We start from the raw sequence: 21,774 nt of genomic DNA on the forward strand, positions 1-21,774 counted from the left end.
TTGCCAGCAGATCCAAACTTCACCTCCAGACTCAGGAGAAAATACCAACTTTGTACCTTTTGTGGACAGAAAGACCTAGAGAGATTAGTAAGGACGGCAGCTTCGGGAGCAAAATGCCAAAAGACAGATGAGGGTTTCTGATCACAGGTTGCCCATGGCCTCCCCACTGGAGTTATATTTTAGAAGAAATGTGTGTAAAGGCACAAAAAAACAGCACTGCCCCCCTTTCCCAGGCCCTTTAGAAACAACCACCTTCCAGCAGCCCCCACCTCCTCCCACTTCACCTACACCAAACCCTGCTCTCAGACCACCCAGGAAAGTGCATTCTCCCCAAACCCAGGTGGTGAGCCCTGAGCGCCGACGCTCCACCAGGCACCGGGCTGAGGCCAGGACAAATCAGGCCCTGGGTGCGCACCTTCATTTTCCCCACATCCTTCATTTCATCCGTAGCTCCTCTCCACGGGCCAAGGAGGAGGCAGAGAGCGCCCCCCTGGGGAAAGAGCAGCCCCAAGCAGGGGCGCTCACACAGCCAGACCCAGGGGTCCAACTCCAGCCTAGCTCAGTCCCAACAGCCTACCTCCCCACCCTCCTCGCTGCCCGCCCCCACCAAACCCTGGGCTGAGAGACACTGCTCTTCACCAGCTGATGTGCTAGAGAACTTCGCCTGCTAATCCATGTCTCCCAGCCCATCTTGCTGTAAAAGTGTTTCTAGAACGTGAAATGTTGCCGAGTCTATTACTACAAACCAGAAAGTACAGGCACTCTCGACAAACGCCATCTCTTTCGCAAGCTGCTGAGGACAGCCAGTTACCACTCTCCCACTTGGAACCGTCATCTCTGCCTGAGCTAAGCCCTCAGGCTGCCTCCGAGCACAGGCAGACCTGTCTAGCGTCCAAAGTAATACACAGGTGCAAAGAACAAGCTCAACACCCAGAAAGGAACAATAGGTTTGGGACTTTTCCTAACATAATGCTCAAAAATCTCCTCAAAATTGGAACATGAGCCTTTCTTACCAGGCTGCACCCAAGCCACCCAGAATGAGTCACACACAATCCCAGGCCTCACGAATCCGCAGCCCAGCTGAGGATCGCGGTAAAACGGTGACCGTTCCTGGCTTAATGACAAACACAACAATCTGCCAATGGAAACTTGCAGAAAAGCATAAGACAGACACTTGCCCAAGAGTTTCACAGGGCATCGCGTTTAACAGCAAAAAAGTTAGAAAGGAACTAAATGTCCATGGAAAGAGAGCTGATTAATGAGTCACAATCATTCATACAAAAGAACACCGGAATTCTACAGGGAAACCCGCTACAGAAACACCTCCAAGAAGTATCTCTTACAAATTAAAGGAGAAAAGAGATGTAGAACATTGTGTATATATGATCCCATCTGTGTACTTTTAACAAAGTATCTGGGCATATAAATTTTTTTAAAATTCAGAGACTGCAAAAGAAACCAGTAGCTCCCTCGCAGAGAGAATCTGAGGGTGGGAGGTGGTGTGGTGGGAGAGCCCCTCCTGTTCCACTGTACACTTCCTTAAACCACATACATGCATTCATTCTGTTCAAACGATTAAAACCATCAAATGCACTATCCATCATCTGACAAATAGGCAGCAAGGTCAGCATCGATGAAATCCTCAGATAGTTTAAGAAGGCCCTTTCACTCAGTATTCACTCCTTTACAACAAAGCTTCCAACAACTGAATTCAATTTCTCCCTCTTCCTCTCCCCACCCCCAACTGCTCCCCCCAACCCCCCGCCCCCTCCTGTCCTTCAAGCAAACTAGTGATCTGTGAAGTGGCCACATGTGAGGCCAAAAGGAAGAGAAACACCGGCCCTGAGTAATTCACACCTGGATAGTCAGGTATTCCGGGAGCAAGAGCCACAGCCCGCACCGGCCCTGCCTTGGATGAAGTTCAAGTTCTTCCCTAACAGAGGGTGAGGTCTGGAGGGCAGAGGTCCCAGGCATTCCGCCTTCCAGCCATGGTCCTGGGACAACAGTGGCTGCAGGTGGACTCAATAAACGGCTGCTAAACCAACTGTACGAGCAACTAGACAGAACAACAGGTGTCAACTGAAGGCCGCTGCCATCTATCCAACACCAACAGAAGCCCCAGTGTGGGGGTGCTGTGAGGGGAGAGGCTTGATGCAGTGAAAACAGCCCGATGGTGAAACAGCTCGGCTGTGAGGCACCCCCTGCGAGGAGGCCCAGGTGTTGCAACTCCGCTCACACGTTGCAGATCACGCTACAGCCGTGATGCAGCTCCCACTAAGGAAACGCAGTCTTCCACAAGTGCGCTCACAGAGGCAGAGGTGAACCTGGCTTCTACAGAAAAGAGTTCCCACCCCCATTCCCTGATTGGCCCATTTCTATGCAAATGAGGACCTCACAATATGGTTGATACAAAAAGTACCATCCTGATTGGCCAGAAAAAAGCAGCTCTGATTAGTCATGAAGATGCACAGGAGGATAAAGCTGCACAGCTCCAGTTGGGGGGGGAAAGTCTTGGTCCTATTGGTTGAATTTTGATCCCAGGAGCCCTCTTACCATGGTTGCCTGGGACAGCAGGAGAACAGTGCAGGAGGCTTGGCCACCTGAAATGCAGGGCGCGTGAGAGACCTCTGCCAGCCATGGCTGCCAGACTCTGGTTTTGAACTTGAGCCCACTTATCCACACGGAGTCCTTTCTGGTAGGAATCTTCTTCCCGGGGTCAACAAGGGATAAATGTTTTATGTACATTACATAAAATTGGGCACACACAGCCTCCTATGTGATGGAGTCACTACCGAAAAGAACACTAATGAATTAACACAGATACATCCCGACTTAAAAATAGATCCTATTTCCAAAGTCTGTATCTAAATTACTGATTTAGAATCTAGGGCCCATTTCTCACAGAAATAACCATATAAATGTTGGCAAAATTCCCTGGCGAGGCAACAGATTTCCATTCAGCTCATAAAATAAATGAACTCCCACTTTGTCCTTGAACTCAACTGGCCTGGAGCTGTGTGCTGAAGAGTCTGCTCTCTCCCTCGGCTCACCACCAAGCAGAAGAGAAATGACCGTGTGTCAGGGATGGGGCCTGTTCAGACCCCGGGACCTCTCAGGACACCAATGTCATTTTGATTCTGTCCTTTGTCACCCGCCAGAACTCACATGCCTGTCCTGGGCGGCCCCCCCAGTGTCCCCCACCAGCACAAAGCAGCACACAGCCAACAGGTGTTAGGCTTGGGCACAACCAAAGGTGGGTGCCCTGGCCGGGGAGGGAGAATTTATTCTCTCCTGCTCCGCCTTCCCAGCCCACTGTGCGTAACCAAATTCACCCCAGAGATAAATGTAGGTACATTCACACCCTGGCGTGACTAGGAAAATAAAAGACGTGACTTTAGTTGGAAACCCAGCACACGAGTTACGCCTGCGACAGAGCTCAGGGATGAGGAGAAGCTGGGCCTGAAGGCCACCTGTTCTGACTCGGTTTCTAGGCTCCCGAGAAGCCCCCCACCTGCATCTGTTTTAGGTCGCCTGCTTTCTAAGCAGACAGATCTGTCATTGGGAAAGGTGTGGGGCAGAGAGGGGAGGGGAGTTAAGGCTCTGTGTTTAAAAATTAGCCCACAAAGGCATACAGAATCCTTTCTGGTATTCACAAAGGGAATTCACAAAGTTGCCAGTGATTGCGCAAAGAGACCGCTTAAAGACAAAAGGCCGTGCCATGTGACAGGAAGCAGGAAGTTCTCACAAAACAAGTACTGTGAGCATGAGTTCAATACGGTATCCAGGGTTGGATCCTGGAACAGAAAAAGACAGTAGTAGGAAAACTGGTGAAATTCAAATAAAGCCCAAGGACTAATTACTAGTCCTACATCAATGTAGGTTTCTTTTTTAGCAAATGTCCCATGGCCATATAAGACATTAAATTAGTATAAAGTGAATAAGAGGTATACAGGAACTCTGTCTTAGCTCAGCAACTTTTCTATAAATCTAAAGTTATTCCACAGTGCAAAGCGGATCACAAACATAGTGTGCCCAGAACAAAGCGACAACGAAAACCCGAAGTAAGGCCGCTGAGAGCAGACATGGATGGTGGAGACGAGGCCGCTGTGGAGCTGGGGGTGCGGGTCGCTCGGGCCTGCAGGACTATGGCCTCCTTCCTGAGGCTGACAGAAGCCACAGATACCTGAGAGCCACCGTCAGCAGCCTTGCCAGCATGCCTCCGGCACCTGGGGCTCTGGGCAGCCTCTGGTGTGCAGATGAATGAACCAGCAAAGGCAGAGAGGGCTCAGCATGGTGAGCTGCGTGAGAAAGGAGCAGGGCTCTGTGACCCACATGGTGCCGACTGCCAATCAACTGCCAACCCTGCAGAAGGCCAGGCACCCCGTGACCCACCGAGCTGGAAGTCAGCAGCCTGGCGACGGCTGTGAGGATGCACGAGGCTCTAGGAAGTAGCGGTGGGCTCGAAAGTATTCCAAAGCCCTCATCTAAGGCCACTAACACCCGGGTCATACCCTGTCCCATCTCTGAGGCTGGGGAGAAAAACACAGAGACCCCCAGGAGTTCCCCAGGTGACTTCCTGGCCACCAGGTGGGAGGAGTTTGAGGGGCGGCAGCCAGGTGACCTCCCTGACTCTTTTTTAACTATAATGCCCCATAAACACTGAGGGTTGGCAGGACATTTTGGTAAATTTTATAGTGAAGTCCTGTTCTTGTCTGACGTTTAAGAATAGGGATCTATCATTTAAACTTAAGTCTCTGTATACCAGTAAAACATGCCAGTTTCTTGGGAGTTCCAGAATCTGGTCAATCTCAGAAACAGCAGGAGGAGATTTCCTGCTGATCTCCGAATACACAGAAGCAAGTGTGCCAATCATTCAAGCCCTTCCTGGAGACCCAGCCAAGAATGGGCTGCTCCGACCAGCCACCCACAGATGTGGGTTTTTTGGCTCACAGTAGCTTTCAGATAAGGAAATGTTACAGGAAAAGCTAGACACCCAGCTTTTTTGTGAAACATCTTTCAGTCAAAATTAACTTTACATGATAAATCAGAATAAAAATCATTCATTCAATATTTGAGCAAAAGGAAATGCACCCTGGGAGATGCAGATGCAGGCAGCAACCCAGCTGCACTCCAGGGAGAACAAAGAACGGCTGGTTCATAAAGGCAAAACCACAGGTGTAATTCTCTCATGCAAATGAGGGATTCTGGCTAGGCCCGTAGGGATTGGTTAGTTCCAATATGCAAATGAGAGGGTGAAAACTTCAAGGAGGATATCAAGTCCATATGTGTCCGTGCATTAATAACAGCTGTTCTAGGATGTGTCTGACTCCACCCTGAGCAGAGTTTACAGGCAGCTTTGGGGACTTGCTGGAGGTTCTGAACGGTGCATTATGAGCACCACACCTGTTTCTTTGGGAATATCTCCACTTTCCAGTTATTATTCCCCAGTGAGAATGCAACATGTTAACTCTGACGTTTCAAAGTCAGAGATTACGTTGGCTGGAGGGACCAGGTCAGGCTTCCGGGAGAAGGCTGCATCTGGAATGAGACGGGAACCGCAGGGAGAGGGGCCATTCCCCGAGCGGGTACAGAGTGACAGAACGCAAAGGGCAATTCTAGCAGGGAAACTGAGCGCTTGGTTTGGTTGGCGAATTACTGACGTGAAGCACCATGCCCCGAGGCTCACGCCGGCACCCTCACTGGTCGGTCAGGCCACGTTCTTCCCAGAGTCTTTCCAATCTAGCATCCAGCCTGCGTGGGTCCCCACCAGCGGGAGGCTGCAGGAACTAAACCTACCTGTCCAGCTTCCTGTTTGGTCACTTTAAGATTCCGCGGAGGTTTCACTTGGATCCAAGCCGTGCCCCGGAAGGTTAGAATCTGCGACACTGGAACCCTGTAGACCCGTGAAAAGTTCCAGAACAACATGCGCTCGGGCCAAATCAGGTTCTGAGTGCCCCTCAAAGCACATCTCAGAGGCCAATTTCCACCCCCAGAACAATACACACACAAAAACGGAGGAAGGCAGGCCTGACTCCTTTCTCCTGAGGACACGCTGAGCAGGAAGGAGTCAACGAGCCAGAGGGAGGGGGCCTGGCTTCCCCTTTCACACAGCAGGGGGGTGAACAGAAGCCCTTCGGAGGAGAAAACCGCTGCTGAGCAAATACAAAATGGGTGTTGAGTTGACAAAGGGAGGGGTAGGGTAGGGACCGAGTTGGGAGGCTGGTTAGGGAGCAGACAAAGGGGAGGAAAGGGAGGCCCAGGAACCCATCCCAGTCAAGGTCTGCACCCCCTGCTGGCTGGGCCCCAATCCCGTGGGAAGGCAGCCCACTACAGCAGCGGTCCCCAACCTTTTGGGCACCAGGGACGAGTTTTTCCACGGAGACAGGAGGCGGAGCTCAGGAGAGCTTTGCTGGTGGCCCGGTACCAGTCCGAAACCCGGGGGTTTGGGACCTCTGCCCTAAAGGACTAACGACACGGAAAAATACAAGCACCTTGTGGATTTAGAACCCGCAGCGAGAGAGCAGACACAAGTCGGCTGATTTCAAAAGCTCCGCACAAAGGTGCCTCTCATCCCACGGAGGCGGAATTGCCTCCAAAGGCTGCTCTCTTCGCTCTGCCTCCAGAAATGGGTTCCCGTCCTCAACGCCTGTCCCGGCAGATGCCAACCACACGTGTCAAGGCCGGCAGCCGCCGCACAGAGACACTTGCTATTTGACAAACCTCCGAACTCATACAGGCTCTCAGAGCGCGTGTCTCCTGCCAGGCAGGCGTGACAGCCCCAGCGTGACCCATGACCTCCGGGAAGCCCGGCGACGTGGCCAATAAGAGAATGCGGGAGTCAGCTGAAAACGTGGGCCTGTCTGGCTCCAAAGTTGCCCGTTTCCCTCCACATTATACCACCTCCAGAAACTCAGGGAGGCCCAGGCCGTGAACCCCACCTCCCTGCGAAGGCGGGGTCCAATCTGCACACCTCTGCATAGGGTCTCCACGCCCAGGAGAGAGAGAGAGGAAAGGCGGCTGGGGGAGCCCTGCCCTCCCGAGAGACCTCCCAGGGCCCGAGTCACTCCACTGCACTGGCCCAGACAGGGGACAGAACCCTCTGGAGACAAGGCTCAGGACTTCCAGGACACTGCTGACTACGAATGGCCGGCGAATGCTGGCTCACACACTCCAGGGAGGACAGGCAGCCCGCCCCAGGCTTTGCGGCGTTCCGGTCAAAGCCAGGGTGGAGCTCTCGGTCTGGGCTTCCATGTGGTCGCTACAGTAAACGTGACGAAGCTGGACATGTAATTACAATCGTCAATCTTCCTGGAACAAATTAAACGTGGAACCACTGGATCTCAAGCACGGGGCCAGGGGCCGGGGGCATTCCAGCGAATGGAAGAGAGCAAACTATTTGCCCCCATGATACTTAGATGGTGGAGAGTAAATCCCTTCATACTGTAATGGTACCAGAGGGAGCAGGAAGCGAACTACTGGGCAGGGCAAGGGGGCTGGGAGGGGAACTGGGCTGGGATTTTAAAGATTTTTATTTATTTATTTTTTTAAACAGAGGGGAAGGGAGAGAGAAGAACATTGATGTGCAAGAGAAACACCGATTGGTTGCCTCTCGCACACCCCCAATTGGGGCCCTGGCCCACAACCCAGGCATGTGCCCTGACCGGGAATTGAACCGACAACCTTTCAGTTTACAGGCTAGCGCTCAATCCCCTGAGCCGCACAGCCAGGGCTGAGGCTTTATACAGGGTGGTCAAGATTGGCTCTCATGGAGAGGGTGACATTTGAGCGGCCTCACTGAGGAAAGATAACCAGGAAAGTTTCTTGTCATCCACAGCTGGCTAAGTCGAGTGGCCGCTAGCCTGACCCGTGTACTTCCAGAGGCACTTAAGCCCAAAGAAAGCAGAGCCGTTAAAGCGGCAAGGCTGGGCCCCAGGCCACTGCCCGCCTGGCACACACACCTGGAGCCAGGTTTTCCCCCTTCAGAGCAGAGTCCCGCTGCCCTGCTCATTCGTCACTGTCACCTCCCATCAGCAGACACCCAGCCTCCCCCAAGTTTCCAGGGATAAACTCCCCACACTCTTCTTTTCCATTCAAGTTGCATGTTGGCCAGATTCTAAAAGCTCTCAAGCCGGGCTGCCCAACCCCCGGCCTGCAGGCCGCACGCAGCTCAGAATGGCTGTGAATGCGGCCCAACACAAAATCATAAAGTTACTGAAAACACGATGAGGTTTTTTTGTGATTACATGTCGCAGTGTATTTAATGTGTGGCTCAAGACAACTCTTCCTCTTCCGGTGTGGCCCAGAGACATCGAAAGGTTGGGAGGGTTGAGAAGCTTTATTTCAGAAAACTGGCATGCGTGTGGGGGGCGGGGGGGCTGCCACAGTCACTGGGACCCCAGGGCAGGAGAATCTTTTGGCAGGAGACAAAAAGAATGCCCTCTGGAACATGACTTGGTTCTGCTTTTGAGACTCCGGGGTGTCAACATACCCAGGGCTTGATAAAAGTACTTGGTAATCCTCCTACTTCCTCCAGTTTTAAAAGATAATGTTCACTTTCCACCCCTCTCTAAGAGAAGACCACCCCTTTTTCTAGCCCGAGAAGGGCTGTTCTTTCCCCAGAACAAGTTTGAAACACACCGCGGCCTTGCTTAAAGGTTCCATGCTCCAGGGAGAAGCAAGAAGATCCCCACGCCAGTCCAGTCCTTGCATAAAATAAAGTAACCGCGCAGACTTCATCCCCCCTGTGAATGGGTGCAGCCAACCCCAGCCCCTGCACTGCGGGATTGTACACTAAATAGTACCGCACACATTTCTGGGCTCACTTCAGTAAGAAAAGAGCCCTTAGAACAGCCCTGACCGGTGTGACTCAGTTGGCGGAGTGCCATTCTTCAGGGCAAGGGGTCGCCGGTTCAATTCCCAGTCAGGGCACACGTCTAGGTTGTGGGTTCAGTCCCGGGTCGGGGGCATGAGGGAGGCAACCGATCAATGTTTCTCTCCCTCCCGTCGTCCCTCCCTTCCCTCTCTCTGGAATCAACAGAAGAAAAAAATTTTTGTTTTAAATAAATGCACAAATCTTAAATTAAAAAAAAAAAAAAACCCTAACTCTATTACAAAAGCATCCACAACCTACCTCTAGAAGGAGGCTGCAGTGACAATACCTCAAAGCCCACGGGAGGCGCCTACGCCCCAGGCCTGCTACTCCCCGAGTTCAGCTAAAGCACCGGCAGGTCTGAAAGCTCTTTTCCCTGATTCTGAGGAGCTGCCACAGCCCAGCGAAGGCGCAGGGAGTTACTCCGCCTGCACTGCGGGGCCTCCGGCCCAGGACCTTGAAGGTTGGCGGGCAGGACAGAACCCTAGAACTTTATGACCCAGAGGAGCAGGAGCTTTGGGGTGCCCCTTTCTAAGGCCCGGGCTTGGGGCCCATGCTGCTGGCACAGAGTGACTGGGGGAGAGGAGGGGGAACGAAGAGCCCTCACAGGCTCCGCCTGCCAGTCCCAGGCAGCCAGAGTTCACACAGGGGAAAGGGCACCTCAGTAATGAGCTCCAAGCAGCATCCTCAGGGAGGGAGGGCAGTGTTAGCGGCCATGTCAGCTCCAGGCCCTGTCCCGGCTTCGGGACGAGCTCAGGGCTTGTAGATGTCTGCAGGCAGAATGATCCACAGCTCCCATTTACACTCCGAAGTGTCATACTGGAAGCTCAGTTCTATGGTCCCTCTAAGGAGGTGTGACTGAGCTGCTAAAGGCGGGGTGGCTGGTTCCCCTGTGGGAGGGATGAATAGCACCCAGGGCCACCGCCAGCCTCCAGAAGTACCGTGTGCCGAACTGTGTCCAGGCCCGCACCGTGCCTGCAGTGGGAGAGGCCGCATCTCCGCAAGCGAGGCGAGCACGCAGCCTGGGCTCACATCCCAGCCCCGACACAGACCTGCTGGACAAGTTCTCTCACAGCTCCCCATTTGCAATAAAAATGGGGAGAAGTGGAACTGCCAAGAGGATTAATGAGGTGACATTTGTTAAATGTTCAGAACAATGCCTGACAGAGAAGAAGCGCTCTAATGGTGTTTGCTAGGTTAAAAAAAAAAAAAAAAAAAAACCACCCAATGTGTCACAGGTATGTGAATTTCTACAAAGGCATGAAGCCGGGGAGGACAGCCCTTCCCCAAACAGCCTTTAGGTCCCCTCTCTTGTGACCCCGGGTGCTAGAGGGCCAGGGTGAAATAACCACTGTCCCCAGGGCCCCCTCATTCCAGGTGGTTTATGAGCAACGAGCAACTACAATGAAACCAGCTCAGGCAGAACAAAGAGACAAAGACAAATATCCCAGGTTGCAGCTGGCTGTCGGAAGCCATCAAATATCTCCTGTTTTACGCCCTCCGATGCAAGAGAGCTCTCTGCGCCCCTGCACACTGAGCAGCTGTAGCGGCTCCTCTGTGTGTGTGATTCCGGATTTCCAAAGCACCAAAGGTGTTCTGATAACAGCATCTTTGAGATGAAAAGCAGAGCGACCCGTGTAACGGGAACGCAGCCTGAGATGTTTAGATCTAGATCTCAGGTATAAAATTCCACGTGATGAATTATAAAGAAATCTCCTGAACTCCTCAGAGACACCTCAGGGTAATCATCGTGGAAAAGCGGGCTATCCCCTGCCAGCCCATTGAAAACAAATGGTGCCGATCAGCGAGCTGTTCGATCGACTTGGCAAAAGCGTTGGCTTAGTCACTTAGGGCTAGCGTTGCGATGGTCCTGCTTTCAAGCTCTGTCAACCTTTCAGACGCAATGTGAACTCTCTGTGGAGACGAGAGATTGCTGTGCGACCAAACAGCTATTTTGAAAAGAACTGAGTCCCTGAGGCGCAGCCTCGGCTACACACCCCAGGCTCGGCCCCGCACACGTTGACGACCGGCAGGAGCAAAACCAAACGGATGCTGGATATTTTCATCCAGCGCAATTTTTAAAAGGGGTGGGGGTGGACATTGCATGGGTGGAGTCCGATGCATGTCTTTTGTGACAAATGCTGGTTTCCGATTCATTTCTCCGTTCTGTCCAGTGACTTGTGGAGAGGAAGTTACTCCTAAGGTTTTAAAATTCTGAACAGCCCTGACCGGTGGGGCTCAGTTGGTTGGAGTGTTTGTCCCGTAAACCAAAAGGTTGCAGGTTCAATTACCAGGAAGGGCACATGCCTGGGCTGTGGTTCCATCCCCAATCAGGGTGCCTTCAAGAGTCAACCGATAATGTTTCTCTCCCTCTCTTCTCCTCTCTCTAAAAAGCACTGAGCCTGTCCTCCGGTGAGGATGGATAAATAAATAGATGAATAAATGTCTGAACAAACGTAAAGAATGCAAGTGAGGAGGCACTCCACAAAGACCTTACAATACCAAGCCCCGGGCCGTTATCAAGAACACAAACACAAAGTCTTTGCTAGGGCACAGCCTGGGGCAAGAAACTTTTCCAGCAATTTCCCTTTCAGGGGAGCAGAGACTTGCCCTCCCAACATCTTGTAACAGTTATCTCTTAATAAGTTCAGAAAACCAAATAGTGGTTTCCAGCACAAACACCCAACTATTAGAGAGTTTTACAACCCTCTGAAATACGAAGGGCAGAAAGAGACGTAAGTTACTCATTATCCTTTTACCTTGACTTCATTAATTTAATGCAAATTTCATTCAAAATAAGGAAGGTGAGCAGAGAGTGGAAGGAGCCCTAGTTCCAACCGGACACCCAGGAGTGCCATCCGCTCACGAGGGAAAGAGCCGGCTTCAGCAAGGGCGTGCCCCCACCCCCTTCAGAGGATGCCACTTGCCGCCCGGGACAGCCGGGTTCCCAGAAGGGCTGCGGTCACCAGGCGCTTCCACCCTCCATCCTTCCCCAGGGTCCCTCCGGGCTCCAGCAGCAGCTGCTCCCGGGAGCGTTGCTCGCGCCCCTGCGCGTCGTCTGCACCAGCTGGAATGTTCCCACCCGCCGCGCCCCGCGATTTCCTAGCACCCGTGACATTTTCTCACAACTACACCTCCGCGCTCGCACAGCGACCCTCCCGCGGCCCACCCACCCCGACTCTGTGCGCCTGCGCCGCGCCCAAGACCACCCCCCCCCACGCCCCCTGCCCGGGATCCGGGTCCCCTCGGGGGAGGGGGTCGGGGGAGTGTAGCGCGGAAAGGTCTCTCCTAGGTCTCCCAAGGCAGGCGCTGGACGCCAGGGAAATGAGCACCCTTCGGGTCTGGGGCGGGGTTGGGTGAGGACAGAGGGAAAGACGCAGGGGCGCGGCGGAGAGGCCAGGGGAGCCTGTCACCAGGGTCCCTTCACGTTCCAGCACCCGGACAAATGCGGGACCTGGCGGCACCGCGCTCAGTCGCCCGGCCTCTCGGGTTCTCGCAGAGGGTCTCCCCGGGCGTCCCCGCTCGGCCCCGCATTGTTCGCGCTGCCGGGGCTCCTCCGGTTGGTGCCCCGGGCGGCGCAGCCCCGGCCCGGCCCGGCCCCTACCTCCACCAGCAGCGCCAGCAGCAGCGCCGCGGCGCTCAGGGCCAGGCGGCTCATGGCTCCGCGTCGTCCCCGGGCGCGCCCAGCGCTCGCGTCGCAGGCGCCGGGCAGCGGCACTTTCCCCGCGCTGGGCCACAGGCCGGGAGGCTGGCGGGCGGGGATCTGGGACCCGGCGGGCCTCGTAGCGCTCCGCCCCGCGCCCCGCCCTCGGCCGGAACGCGCGGAGCGCGCGCCCGCGGACACCTGGAGCGCGGCCCGGGGCGCTCGGCGGCTGGGCCGGGACCGGGAGAGGGGCCACCGGGTCCAGCGAGTGGCAGAGGAGCTGCCAGCGGCCTCATCCGGCGAGGGAGGCCGTCCTGTCACCCCTGACTAGACCTAGGGAGTCTCTTGTCAAAGGAGCAAAGTCTCCGCGAGGTTCTGCAGGGACGTGGCTGTCCCTGAACCCGTTGCTCCTTCTTGCACCCGGTGCCTCCCGGTTCTTGCTTCACCCTCTGACTCCTGCGAACCGAGGGGCTTTGCATCCCACCCACACGTGATGGCAAGGACAGCCCAAGGACGCGGGAGGCAGACCGCCCACGGAAGGCTCCCTGCACCCCTCCTCTGTTCGTGGTCAGGACTTTCTAGGCCGGCCCCCCTGCCCTGGCCTGGCCTGGTCTGGGCCGCACCAAAACCCGCCCCACACTGAAGCCCATCCTCGCTGTGGAGTGTGGTGTTCCTCCTTTCCAGCCCGCCACCTTGCACCCACCATATTTTCTTTCACATCGTGGCTCAGATCCCACCTCCTTCACGCAGTTCCTCAGCCAGCATTTACTGAACCTGTAGGATGTACCAGAGCCGAGCTGCAGGGCCGGCGTGCAGAGGACGGAGGAAACCACGCCCGCAGTCCACGGGGAGAGAGAGTCACTCACACAGCTAAGTTACATAGTGTTCAGTGTGCAGACCCGCAGGGGCCAGGATGACAGAGGAGAGCGAAGGCCAGGGACCTACCCATGACCAGAGCTGGAAGGAGGGGGGTCAGGAAAATAGAGGTCCGCTAAGGCGAGTCCCAAACACTTCCCATCCTTCAATGCATGGACTCATCTGATGACTCCCCCAGTTAGAACCAGAACTTCGCAGGAAAGCGGAAGAGATGCCTGTGGCCCTCCATGTGGCAAGGCACCATCAGAGAAGCCCCCGAGGGTCTTTAGACACCAGTAACTTTGTTGACAGTTAGAGCAGGTTGCTACTCTTTTAAAGGGAAAAGTTAACTTGTAGAAAACTAAGCCGCAAGCGTGTTGTGTAATACAGTTGCAAATCATCTCCTCCCATGAAAATGCAAATGACGTCAGCTAGGGGCAGAATCTTAACCAGTTTCCTATCTAATGTATCAATTTCATCCCAAGAGTTTCTTCCTCCCCCCACCCCACCCCACCGCCCTTTTCACTGGCTACTGTACATACAGGTCAGTTGCCTGCATTCCCCTTTGAAGCAACTTTGTCATCCTAAGGATTCCCCCATGAATGGATTAAAATGCAAGTATGACGTGTGTTCACTGGGTACTGACATGTGGGAGGTCAACTGGAAAAACAGAATTGCTGGGCATCCTGCCACCCGAAGGGTTTACTGGGGCAAAAGAAAGGATTGCAGTCCAGAGCTCTTGCAAGCCATAAGTGCACGCACTGAATGGGACCCAGACGAGGAGGAGGAACTCCTGGAGGGGGGAGGAAGTTAAGAGGAGGGACTGCCATCACCACAGAGGTGGGGCTTAAACGTAGGGCAGTGACGTGAAGATCAAGAACGTCCCCCAGAGCCCTTGCTCCATTGGATGGGTTATGTCGCTGCCCAAATTGTACCACTTCCCCCCTTTCGATCCATCTCTTCCTCTGAAAACATCCCTGATCAACAGTCGGGTCTTCCGATGTCAGCAGGCTTTTGTCCCTCCCTGTCCTGAAGGACTTCTGGGTGTCTGTCGTCTCTCCCGTCAGAGGGAAGGCGTGTGCATCGGGAAGCAGCTCAGGTCCCGGGCTAAGGGGTAAAGTGAACAGAGCTGAACAGCAAGAATACAGAAGAAAATTAAAACAACGTAACAAATGTAGTCCATGCGATCACCTTAAACCAGGGGCTCAAACCTGTGGGTGGTAAAACAAAGATGGTTATTTTCTCGGGCAGATCTGAGTTCTGGAGGACAGACCCCATAACCGGAAAAGCTTCTTCCTTTCACGATAGATTAGCAAAGGTAAACAAGTGAGAATTAACAGTGAGAAGAAGAGGTGCACAGGCCCGATCTGGTCATGGTGGGAAAGCTGTCTCCTGCGGAGGCTGCCTGCTTCGGGTTTTGACGGACTGTGTGCAGGCCTAGTCAGGGTTTGGTACCTTGTTAAGGTGAGACACATGTGTCCAAGTCTACTCCCCGGACTTGAGCAGCACGAGGCTATCAGCAGCACCAGGCAGGCTCCTCCCAGCGAGGCTGGAGGAAGTCTTTACAGAGCTGTCTATACCAGCAAACCTCATCTCCAGGTTGTAGAATGTGGGTTTTGGTTGTCATCTCCTCAGAGCACGCTGTAAAAAGATTGCCCAGCCAGAGCACGGTGATCTTCGGTAGAAGCGGTTAGGCCTTTCCAGTATTAAAGTGTGTCTCCTGTTATCAACTGTGGATCAAAAGACACGGGAGCCAGATGTGTGGGGCGTCCTGGAGTTAATCATCTCAGAAGGAGACAGCCTTTGGGCCCAAAGGGGGTGGATCTCAAATTTAAGAGAACCAACAGCAATGCTTTTGGCCAAGCTCTGTGAAGGGTTTCTACAAACTTTGTCCACTGAATCTTCATAGCGTCAGGGTGTCCGACTAAACCTGAGGATCGAGGCGGGTAAGCACCGTACAAAGGTCGTGAAACTGGCCAAACAGCACGGACTTGTCGAAGCAACCGAGCAGTCAAATGCGTTTCCCCCTCACCGTGGACTTCGTGGGAAGTCCCCCGGGTTTGATCGCCTCCTCTAACAGGACGTTAGCCGCTGAAGTGGCCATGGCCTGTCCACAAGGGAAGGCGCCAGTGCAGTGAGAGGTCATATGGACCACGAGTGAAATATATTTACGTCCATGAGCGGGGAGACGCTGTGTGAGACCCATCGTGCAAACCCTCAATGGCCCATCAGACACACATCCAGGGCACCGTGCACAGGCCTCCCTGGGAGGGCCTCTGGCCAAGGGGGACGAGAGAGCGAGGTGCTTTCTACAATGGACAGGGCTCACTTCAGGGAAAGATGCACCTGTTACCAAGGAAACTGCAGGCCTAGGACGCGACTCCCACCATGAGCTGCCTGGTTAGGGATTTCTGGTCATAGCACCCTGTGTGGTCACTTGCCCTCGCTGAGCTTGTCTGTCCCCCACTGATCACCCCCAGCAGGAACTTGAGAGTGGCCAGTAGGACGATGGGGTTGTTATTCGGTCTGAACCAGAGCTCTCTCTTTTATCAAACCAGCAATTGTTAGATCTCCAATCTTGTGTTCTTTCTCCAGAGCTGATTGTTGGGCTTCTCTGGCCAGTTTTTCTAAATCGCTGACTGGGGAATGACCCCCTTGGGCCGTGATGGAGGTTTGCCAGCTGCCGATCATTTACGGGCAGCATTCCCTGCGGGAAGCGTCCGCAAAGTGATTTCCTTCCGCTTCCAGAGAGTCGAGTTGAGAATGCCCCGGGATATTAATGATGCAAAGGCAGCAAGTAAAAGCAGAGCATGCAATAATTCCTGAACATAGGGCCATTTTTCCATTTTATTTCCGATGGAAGTACAGAAGCCACATTGTTTCCACGACATTCCAAAGTCACTGCCGAGGCCTAGCGCCTTCAGTGTGAACACCGGCGGTTTTGCCCTTGGCTGCACCCACACCCCAGTGGGGGCCCACAACTCGGCCTGGTGGGCCGAAGCAGCCAGCAGCAAAAATGACGCCTCCACAACATCCCAAGGGCTTACAATTGCATCTCCTGCACAGCACTTACCGTTTCTATCTTTGAAATGAGAACCACGTATAAACCACAGGAGATCAGCTTTATCTAGAGGAGTCTCCTACAAATCGTCACAAGGCGCCAAGAGGTGAGGGGTCAGTGCCAAGCTGTCATGAGGGGCTTCCTGGGTCTCGTGAGGGAGAGGCGTGGTGGGACGGCGGGGGCTCTTGCACCGGGAGGAGGGCTGTGAGGAGCAGCTACAGAGAGGTTTCATGGGGGGCAAGGCTACTAGCGCAAGGATGCTGGCGCGATGAGAATTCAGGAGGGCTTCCACTGCACGGGAGGTTACAGGGGATCTGGAACAGGCTCCTCTGCGGCCTTCACCCAGAGGACGGGTGCCACAGTGGCTCTGGGGCAAGGAGGCTCCAGCGGCTGAGTAGAATATCCTAGGGGTCTGTGGTGAGCCCCCTGCTTTGGGGCGATTTCCTTTCTTTCGTACTCAAGAAGGAAAAGGGGAATCTGCTCATCGGGATGCCCGAGAGTGGGTGGGTTTATTAACCCTCCTTTGACATTGGGTCAGCACTCCTCCCTGCATTACACGTACATTGGTTTTGTCGTGAGAGATTCATGACCAACGGGAAGAGAAGCCTCCGGGAGCCCCATCCCTGGGGATGAGGACCTCGGGGAGGCTGGTCAGAATGCCAAGGGCGAGGTTCTGGGCGCCTGCAGCACTTGAACTTGCCACAAGCCCTTTTCCAACATCCTGGGTCTTGACCAAAATGTCAGAAACATCCTTTGGCTTCATGGTGGGACTTTCGTTTGCCAAGGCTGAACGCTAAAAGCCTTGGCAATCTGACTTCTACTCGCCCCGTCTCGAGTGCAGGCAAGCTGGTTAGCCCTGAGGGGGCCTCTGGGTCCCACCGCCAAGAAGGTCAGTCTGCACCAGGCAACCGTGTTGTGTGGCCTCTGTTGGGACGAGTCTGCCCATGTGGTGTGATAGGAACCTATCAGTCACCAGTGTCTTCTCACTGGGAGGATGTGCTTCCCTCGTGGAGCTCACCCCAAAGTGGGGAGACAAGAGTGATTCACAATGGAAACCAAGCTATAAAGCGGGTTAGGAGCCCGACGTGGTGGCCCAGAAGGTAAGAGCTGGGGAGCTTCCTGGGAGGAAAGGCACCTCCCTGACCAGACAACTGGTTGGCCAGCCATCCTGGGAAAGCTGTCTGTCCCCCCGCCCTCCCCCGTGGGGTTCACCATCGCCAGGGATACGTCTAGCTTTGTAGCCGCTTTCCCAGACACAGCACCCAGCTGTGCTGTGACTCCAGCATCACACACTCCATCACAACTCTCGCCTTCTTCCTTCCTTGGAATGGGCCTCCTTCCCCTGAAACCGCAGGCGGCCACCAGGGGTCCCTGCTCTGCTGTCGTCGCGCGCCACTGTGCTGTGCGTGCCCACCGCAGGAAGCACCAGCCCGGAAACCCCTCCTAGCTCAGCTCAGTTACGCACACTCACCTCACTGAGCCGGGCACTGCGCCCCAGGGCGCCCCGAGGAGAATGTCACAGCGTGTACCACACGCGGGCGCCGTCGCAAGGCAGAATCCGGGAGCTGCAAGTAGAGAGTTCGGCTCCTGGCGGTGGGGAAACGATGAAGACAGTTCCTTTGTGACCCCTTCAAGTCTCACGGAGAGAACCTGGGCATCCTGCCATCTGTACCGAACAAGGGTTTGCCACCAGGTCCTAGGCTGCACCTCAGAGCTAGCTGCCTGATGTCTTTTCCATCTTAGGGGATGCAGCCCCTACGGGGTCTGAGCTCCTAAGACTCATTTCTGAGTGCCTCTCAGTGAACTCACAGTCATTGGGAAGTTGGTGCCAGCGCCACAGCAGGAAAGACGTTTGCTGGGCTGGGGGCAGGGTGGATGCAGAGGGGCGGTCTCATGCAGTCTGTCTGGGCCACATGCACAGTCATCGCAGGGCGTGGGAAATGAGACGTTGTGTGTTGGGGGCTGGGATAAGCCTGAAACAGGCTGATACAATCAGACTTGAAGGTTGCACCGGAATAACAGGATGCTGCGGTCAGGAGCCATGGAATCCCTCCCCCCTGAACATGCAGGTGGCACACCAATCAGTGCCTTGATCACGCGCCCGCCATGCACCCCCCGGCCAATCGCAGGCTAGAGCACGCTTTGAAGCCACCTATCCACTGCACTTCCTCTACTGCCCTCCTCTATATAACTCCCTCCGTTTTGAAATAAATTTGCAGCTTGATCAGAATCCTTTGTCTTGCTGCCGTTCTTTCGCGCCTCCTGTCCCATCCCTTTTCATCCGTTGCAGGTATATAGGCGGACCCCGTTGACTGCCTCGCAGGCCGAGGCAACTGGCGCCCAACGTCGGGCTCGACTGATCGCCTGTGCGGACCGCTGTCCCCTTCGATCGCAGCGTTTCGCCCGGCTCGCCGCCAGCGTTTCGCCTGGCTCACCGCGACTACCCGACCGCGCGCCGGCATTCCCTGACGACCCCCGTTCCCCGACAGCGGCATTTCAAAGGTAAGACCCAACCATGGGACAGGCATGCTCACAACATGATTTGTTCGTTGCTCAATTAGAAGAATCTCTCAAGGTGCGCAAGATAAGGGTTCGTAAAAAAGATTTGAATTCCTTTTTCACTTTCGTTTTTAAAATCTGCCCATGGTTTCCTCAGGAGGGTAGCATTGACTCCCGCGTCTGGCACCGTGTAGGCGACTGTCTAAATGACTATTATAAGGTTTTTGGCCCCGAGACTGTCCCTATAACTGCCTTTAACTATTATAACCTCATAACAGACATCCTTAAAAACCACAATAATTCCCCTGACATACAGCGCCTTTGCAAAGAAGGGCAAGAAATTCTCCGTAGTCACTCCCCGGCCCCTTCAAAAGCCCCCTCAGTTCACGGCCTCCCCGACGCTCATGCTGACACTCTTTCGCGACCCCCCTCACGAGCGCCTTCAAATTGCCCTTCTGTCTCCATCCAAATAGATACAAACCCTCCGGCCCCTTCTCTGCACCCTCCCCTTCAGGAGTTCTATTCCTCTGCTCCACCCCCCGTTTCTCAGGACTCCGGCGACCAGTTAGATCCCTCTGAACAGGCAGAATTAGAGGACGAGGCCACTCGCTACAATAATCCTGGCTGGCCACCACTCGTGGCGGCAGTCCTTCCGCCATTCAAACCGCCTCCTTCTAGTACCTCTCACGCACCTGCCGCGGCCATTTCACCCGCGGCGTGCAAGGCACCCATTACCTTGCCCCTGGCGGCCACCGCCGCATTCACTCCGCTTCCAAAGCCTTTCCTTCAAGAGACCCTCACTTTCATCCGAGATATTAAAACCATTGCCAAAGAATTCTCCGCTTTTACGATCAGTCCCCCTCCCCACGAGACTTTAGCATTCCCTGTTACTAGATCCCAGACTCGCCCAGATAGGACCGAGAACGTAAATAGTTCAGCTGCGGCTGCAGCTACCCCCCTTCCTGACAGTGACAACCCCGAGGACTCTGACAGCTCCCCTTCTGATATAGACGAAGCAGAGCCCAGTACAAGAGACACTGTGGCCCCCCAAACTTATTTCCACACATATAAGAAACTTAGTCTTAAAACATTAGAAAAGGTCAAATCTGCTGTAACACACTACGGGCCCACAGCCCCCTTTTCCCTCGCCCTAATTGAAAATCTTAGTGAGCGCTGGCTCACACCCAATGATTGGTTCTTTCTAGCGAAGGCAGCGCTAAGTGGAGGTGACTTTATTCTTTGGAAAAGCGAATATGAAGACACCGCTAAACAGTTTGTTCAGCGTAATATGAGAAAATCCTCCTCTAAAAATTGGACCATACTTAAATTTCTTGGTTCCGCCCCCTACCAAAGCAATGAGAAACAAGCTCAATTTCCCCCCGGACTTCTAACCCAGATCCAGTCCGCGGGTCTTAAAGCATGGAGGCGCCTTCCACAAAAGGGCACCGCAACCACTTCTCTTGCAAAAATAAGACAGGGCCCAGATGAGCCATACAGTGATTTCATAAGTCGTTTACAAGAATTAGCTGAGAGGCTCTTTGGCGCGGGTGAAAGTGAAAACACTTTCGTTAAACACCTAGCTTATGAAAATGCCAACCCCGCTTGCCAAAATGCCATCCGCCCCTATCGCCAAGGAGAGCTCTGTGACTATGTTCGCCTCTGCTCCGGCATCGGCTCTGCCCATGCTTTCGGACTTGCCATTGGTGCCGCCTTACAAAATTTTATGCCCCCACAGCCGGCGCGCCCCCCCTAATCGCCTTTGCTACAACTGTAACCAACCTGGACATTTTTCCCGAGCCTGCCCCCAGAAGAGCCAAAATCAGACTCAAATTCGGATCCAAAACCCAACAGGACCTAGTACTAATAGTCCAGGAGCCCCTGCCACAAAATGCCCTCGCTGTAAGAAGGGTTTTCACTGGTCCTCAGAATGCAGATCTAAGACAGACATCTATGGACAGCCCATTCCCCCGAAGCAGGGAAACTCCAACAGGGCCCAGCCCCAGGGCCCCATTCCGGGTGTGAACTCCGGGGCTACACAGTTCACCCCCCAATCACTCCACCCACGGATCCCTGCCCTCCCAGTAATCAATCACGCCGCCACATCACAGACCTGTGGAGGGCCACAGCAGGCAGCGCAGGACTGGACCTCTGTGCCGCCACCGACACAGTACTAACTTCAGACAACAGTCCCCTAATAGTCCCCACCGGCGTTTTCGGGCCCCTACCGCCTAACACTTTCGGGCTTATCTTCGGCCGAGTCAGTTCCACCCTACAAGGGATACAAGTCCTCCCTGGCATTCTGGATAATGATTTCGAAGGACAAATCCAAATTATCCTTTCCACCACTTTAGATTTAATTACCATCCCCAAAGAAACTAGGTTAGCCCAAATAATCATCCTCCCCCTTCAACATCTTAACTCCAATTTTCAAAAACCTTTTCGAGGGTCAAGCCCCCCTGGCTCTTCAGATACATATTGGGTACAACAGGTCACCGAGGGCCGTCCCTTACTCGAACTCAGAATTAATGGTAAAGCTTTTTCAGGTATTATTGACACAGGAGCCGATGCCACTGTTATTTCTGAGTCTCAATGGCCTCGAAATTGGCCCCTAACCATAGCTGCCACACATTTGCGTGGCATAGGACAGTCTACCAATCCACAACAAAGCTCTAAAACCCTTAAATGGGAAGACAATGAAGGAAACCAGGGCTTCGTGACCCCGTATGTACTACCTAACTTGCCCGTTAATCTATGGGGGAGAGACATTCTCGCCCAAATGAAAGTAGTCTTGTATAGCCCCAGTAACGTTGCTATAACTCAAATGCTAAACCAAGGATTCTTACCCAG

At 54.0% G+C, this 21,774-nt stretch overlaps 1 protein-coding gene across 2 annotated transcripts in view; it reads right to left on the minus strand.

Annotated features, from left to right (window-relative positions):
* VOPP1 (VOPP1 WW domain binding protein) overlaps window positions 1-12,637 on the minus strand; it is a 36,435-nt gene extending 23,798 nt beyond the window's left edge. The window contains exon 1 of one of the 2 annotated variants that reach the window (XM_053926643.1): window positions 12,474-12,637. In XM_053926643.1, the coding sequence (XP_053782618.1) occupies window positions 12,474-12,527 (54 nt within the window). In that variant the 5' untranslated portion in view covers window positions 12,528-12,637. Of the gene's footprint in view, window positions 1-5,796; window positions 5,983-12,473 lie in introns of those variants that run through there. The other variant, XM_045197354.3, reaches the window with a different exon arrangement.
* Between the last annotated feature and the right edge of the window lie 9,137 nt (window positions 12,638-21,774).

Source organism: Desmodus rotundus, chromosome 6 (assembly GCF_022682495.2).
Source record: "Desmodus rotundus isolate HL8 chromosome 6, HLdesRot8A.1, whole genome shotgun sequence".
Taxonomy (NCBI): Eukaryota; Metazoa; Chordata; class Mammalia; order Chiroptera; family Phyllostomidae; genus Desmodus; species Desmodus rotundus.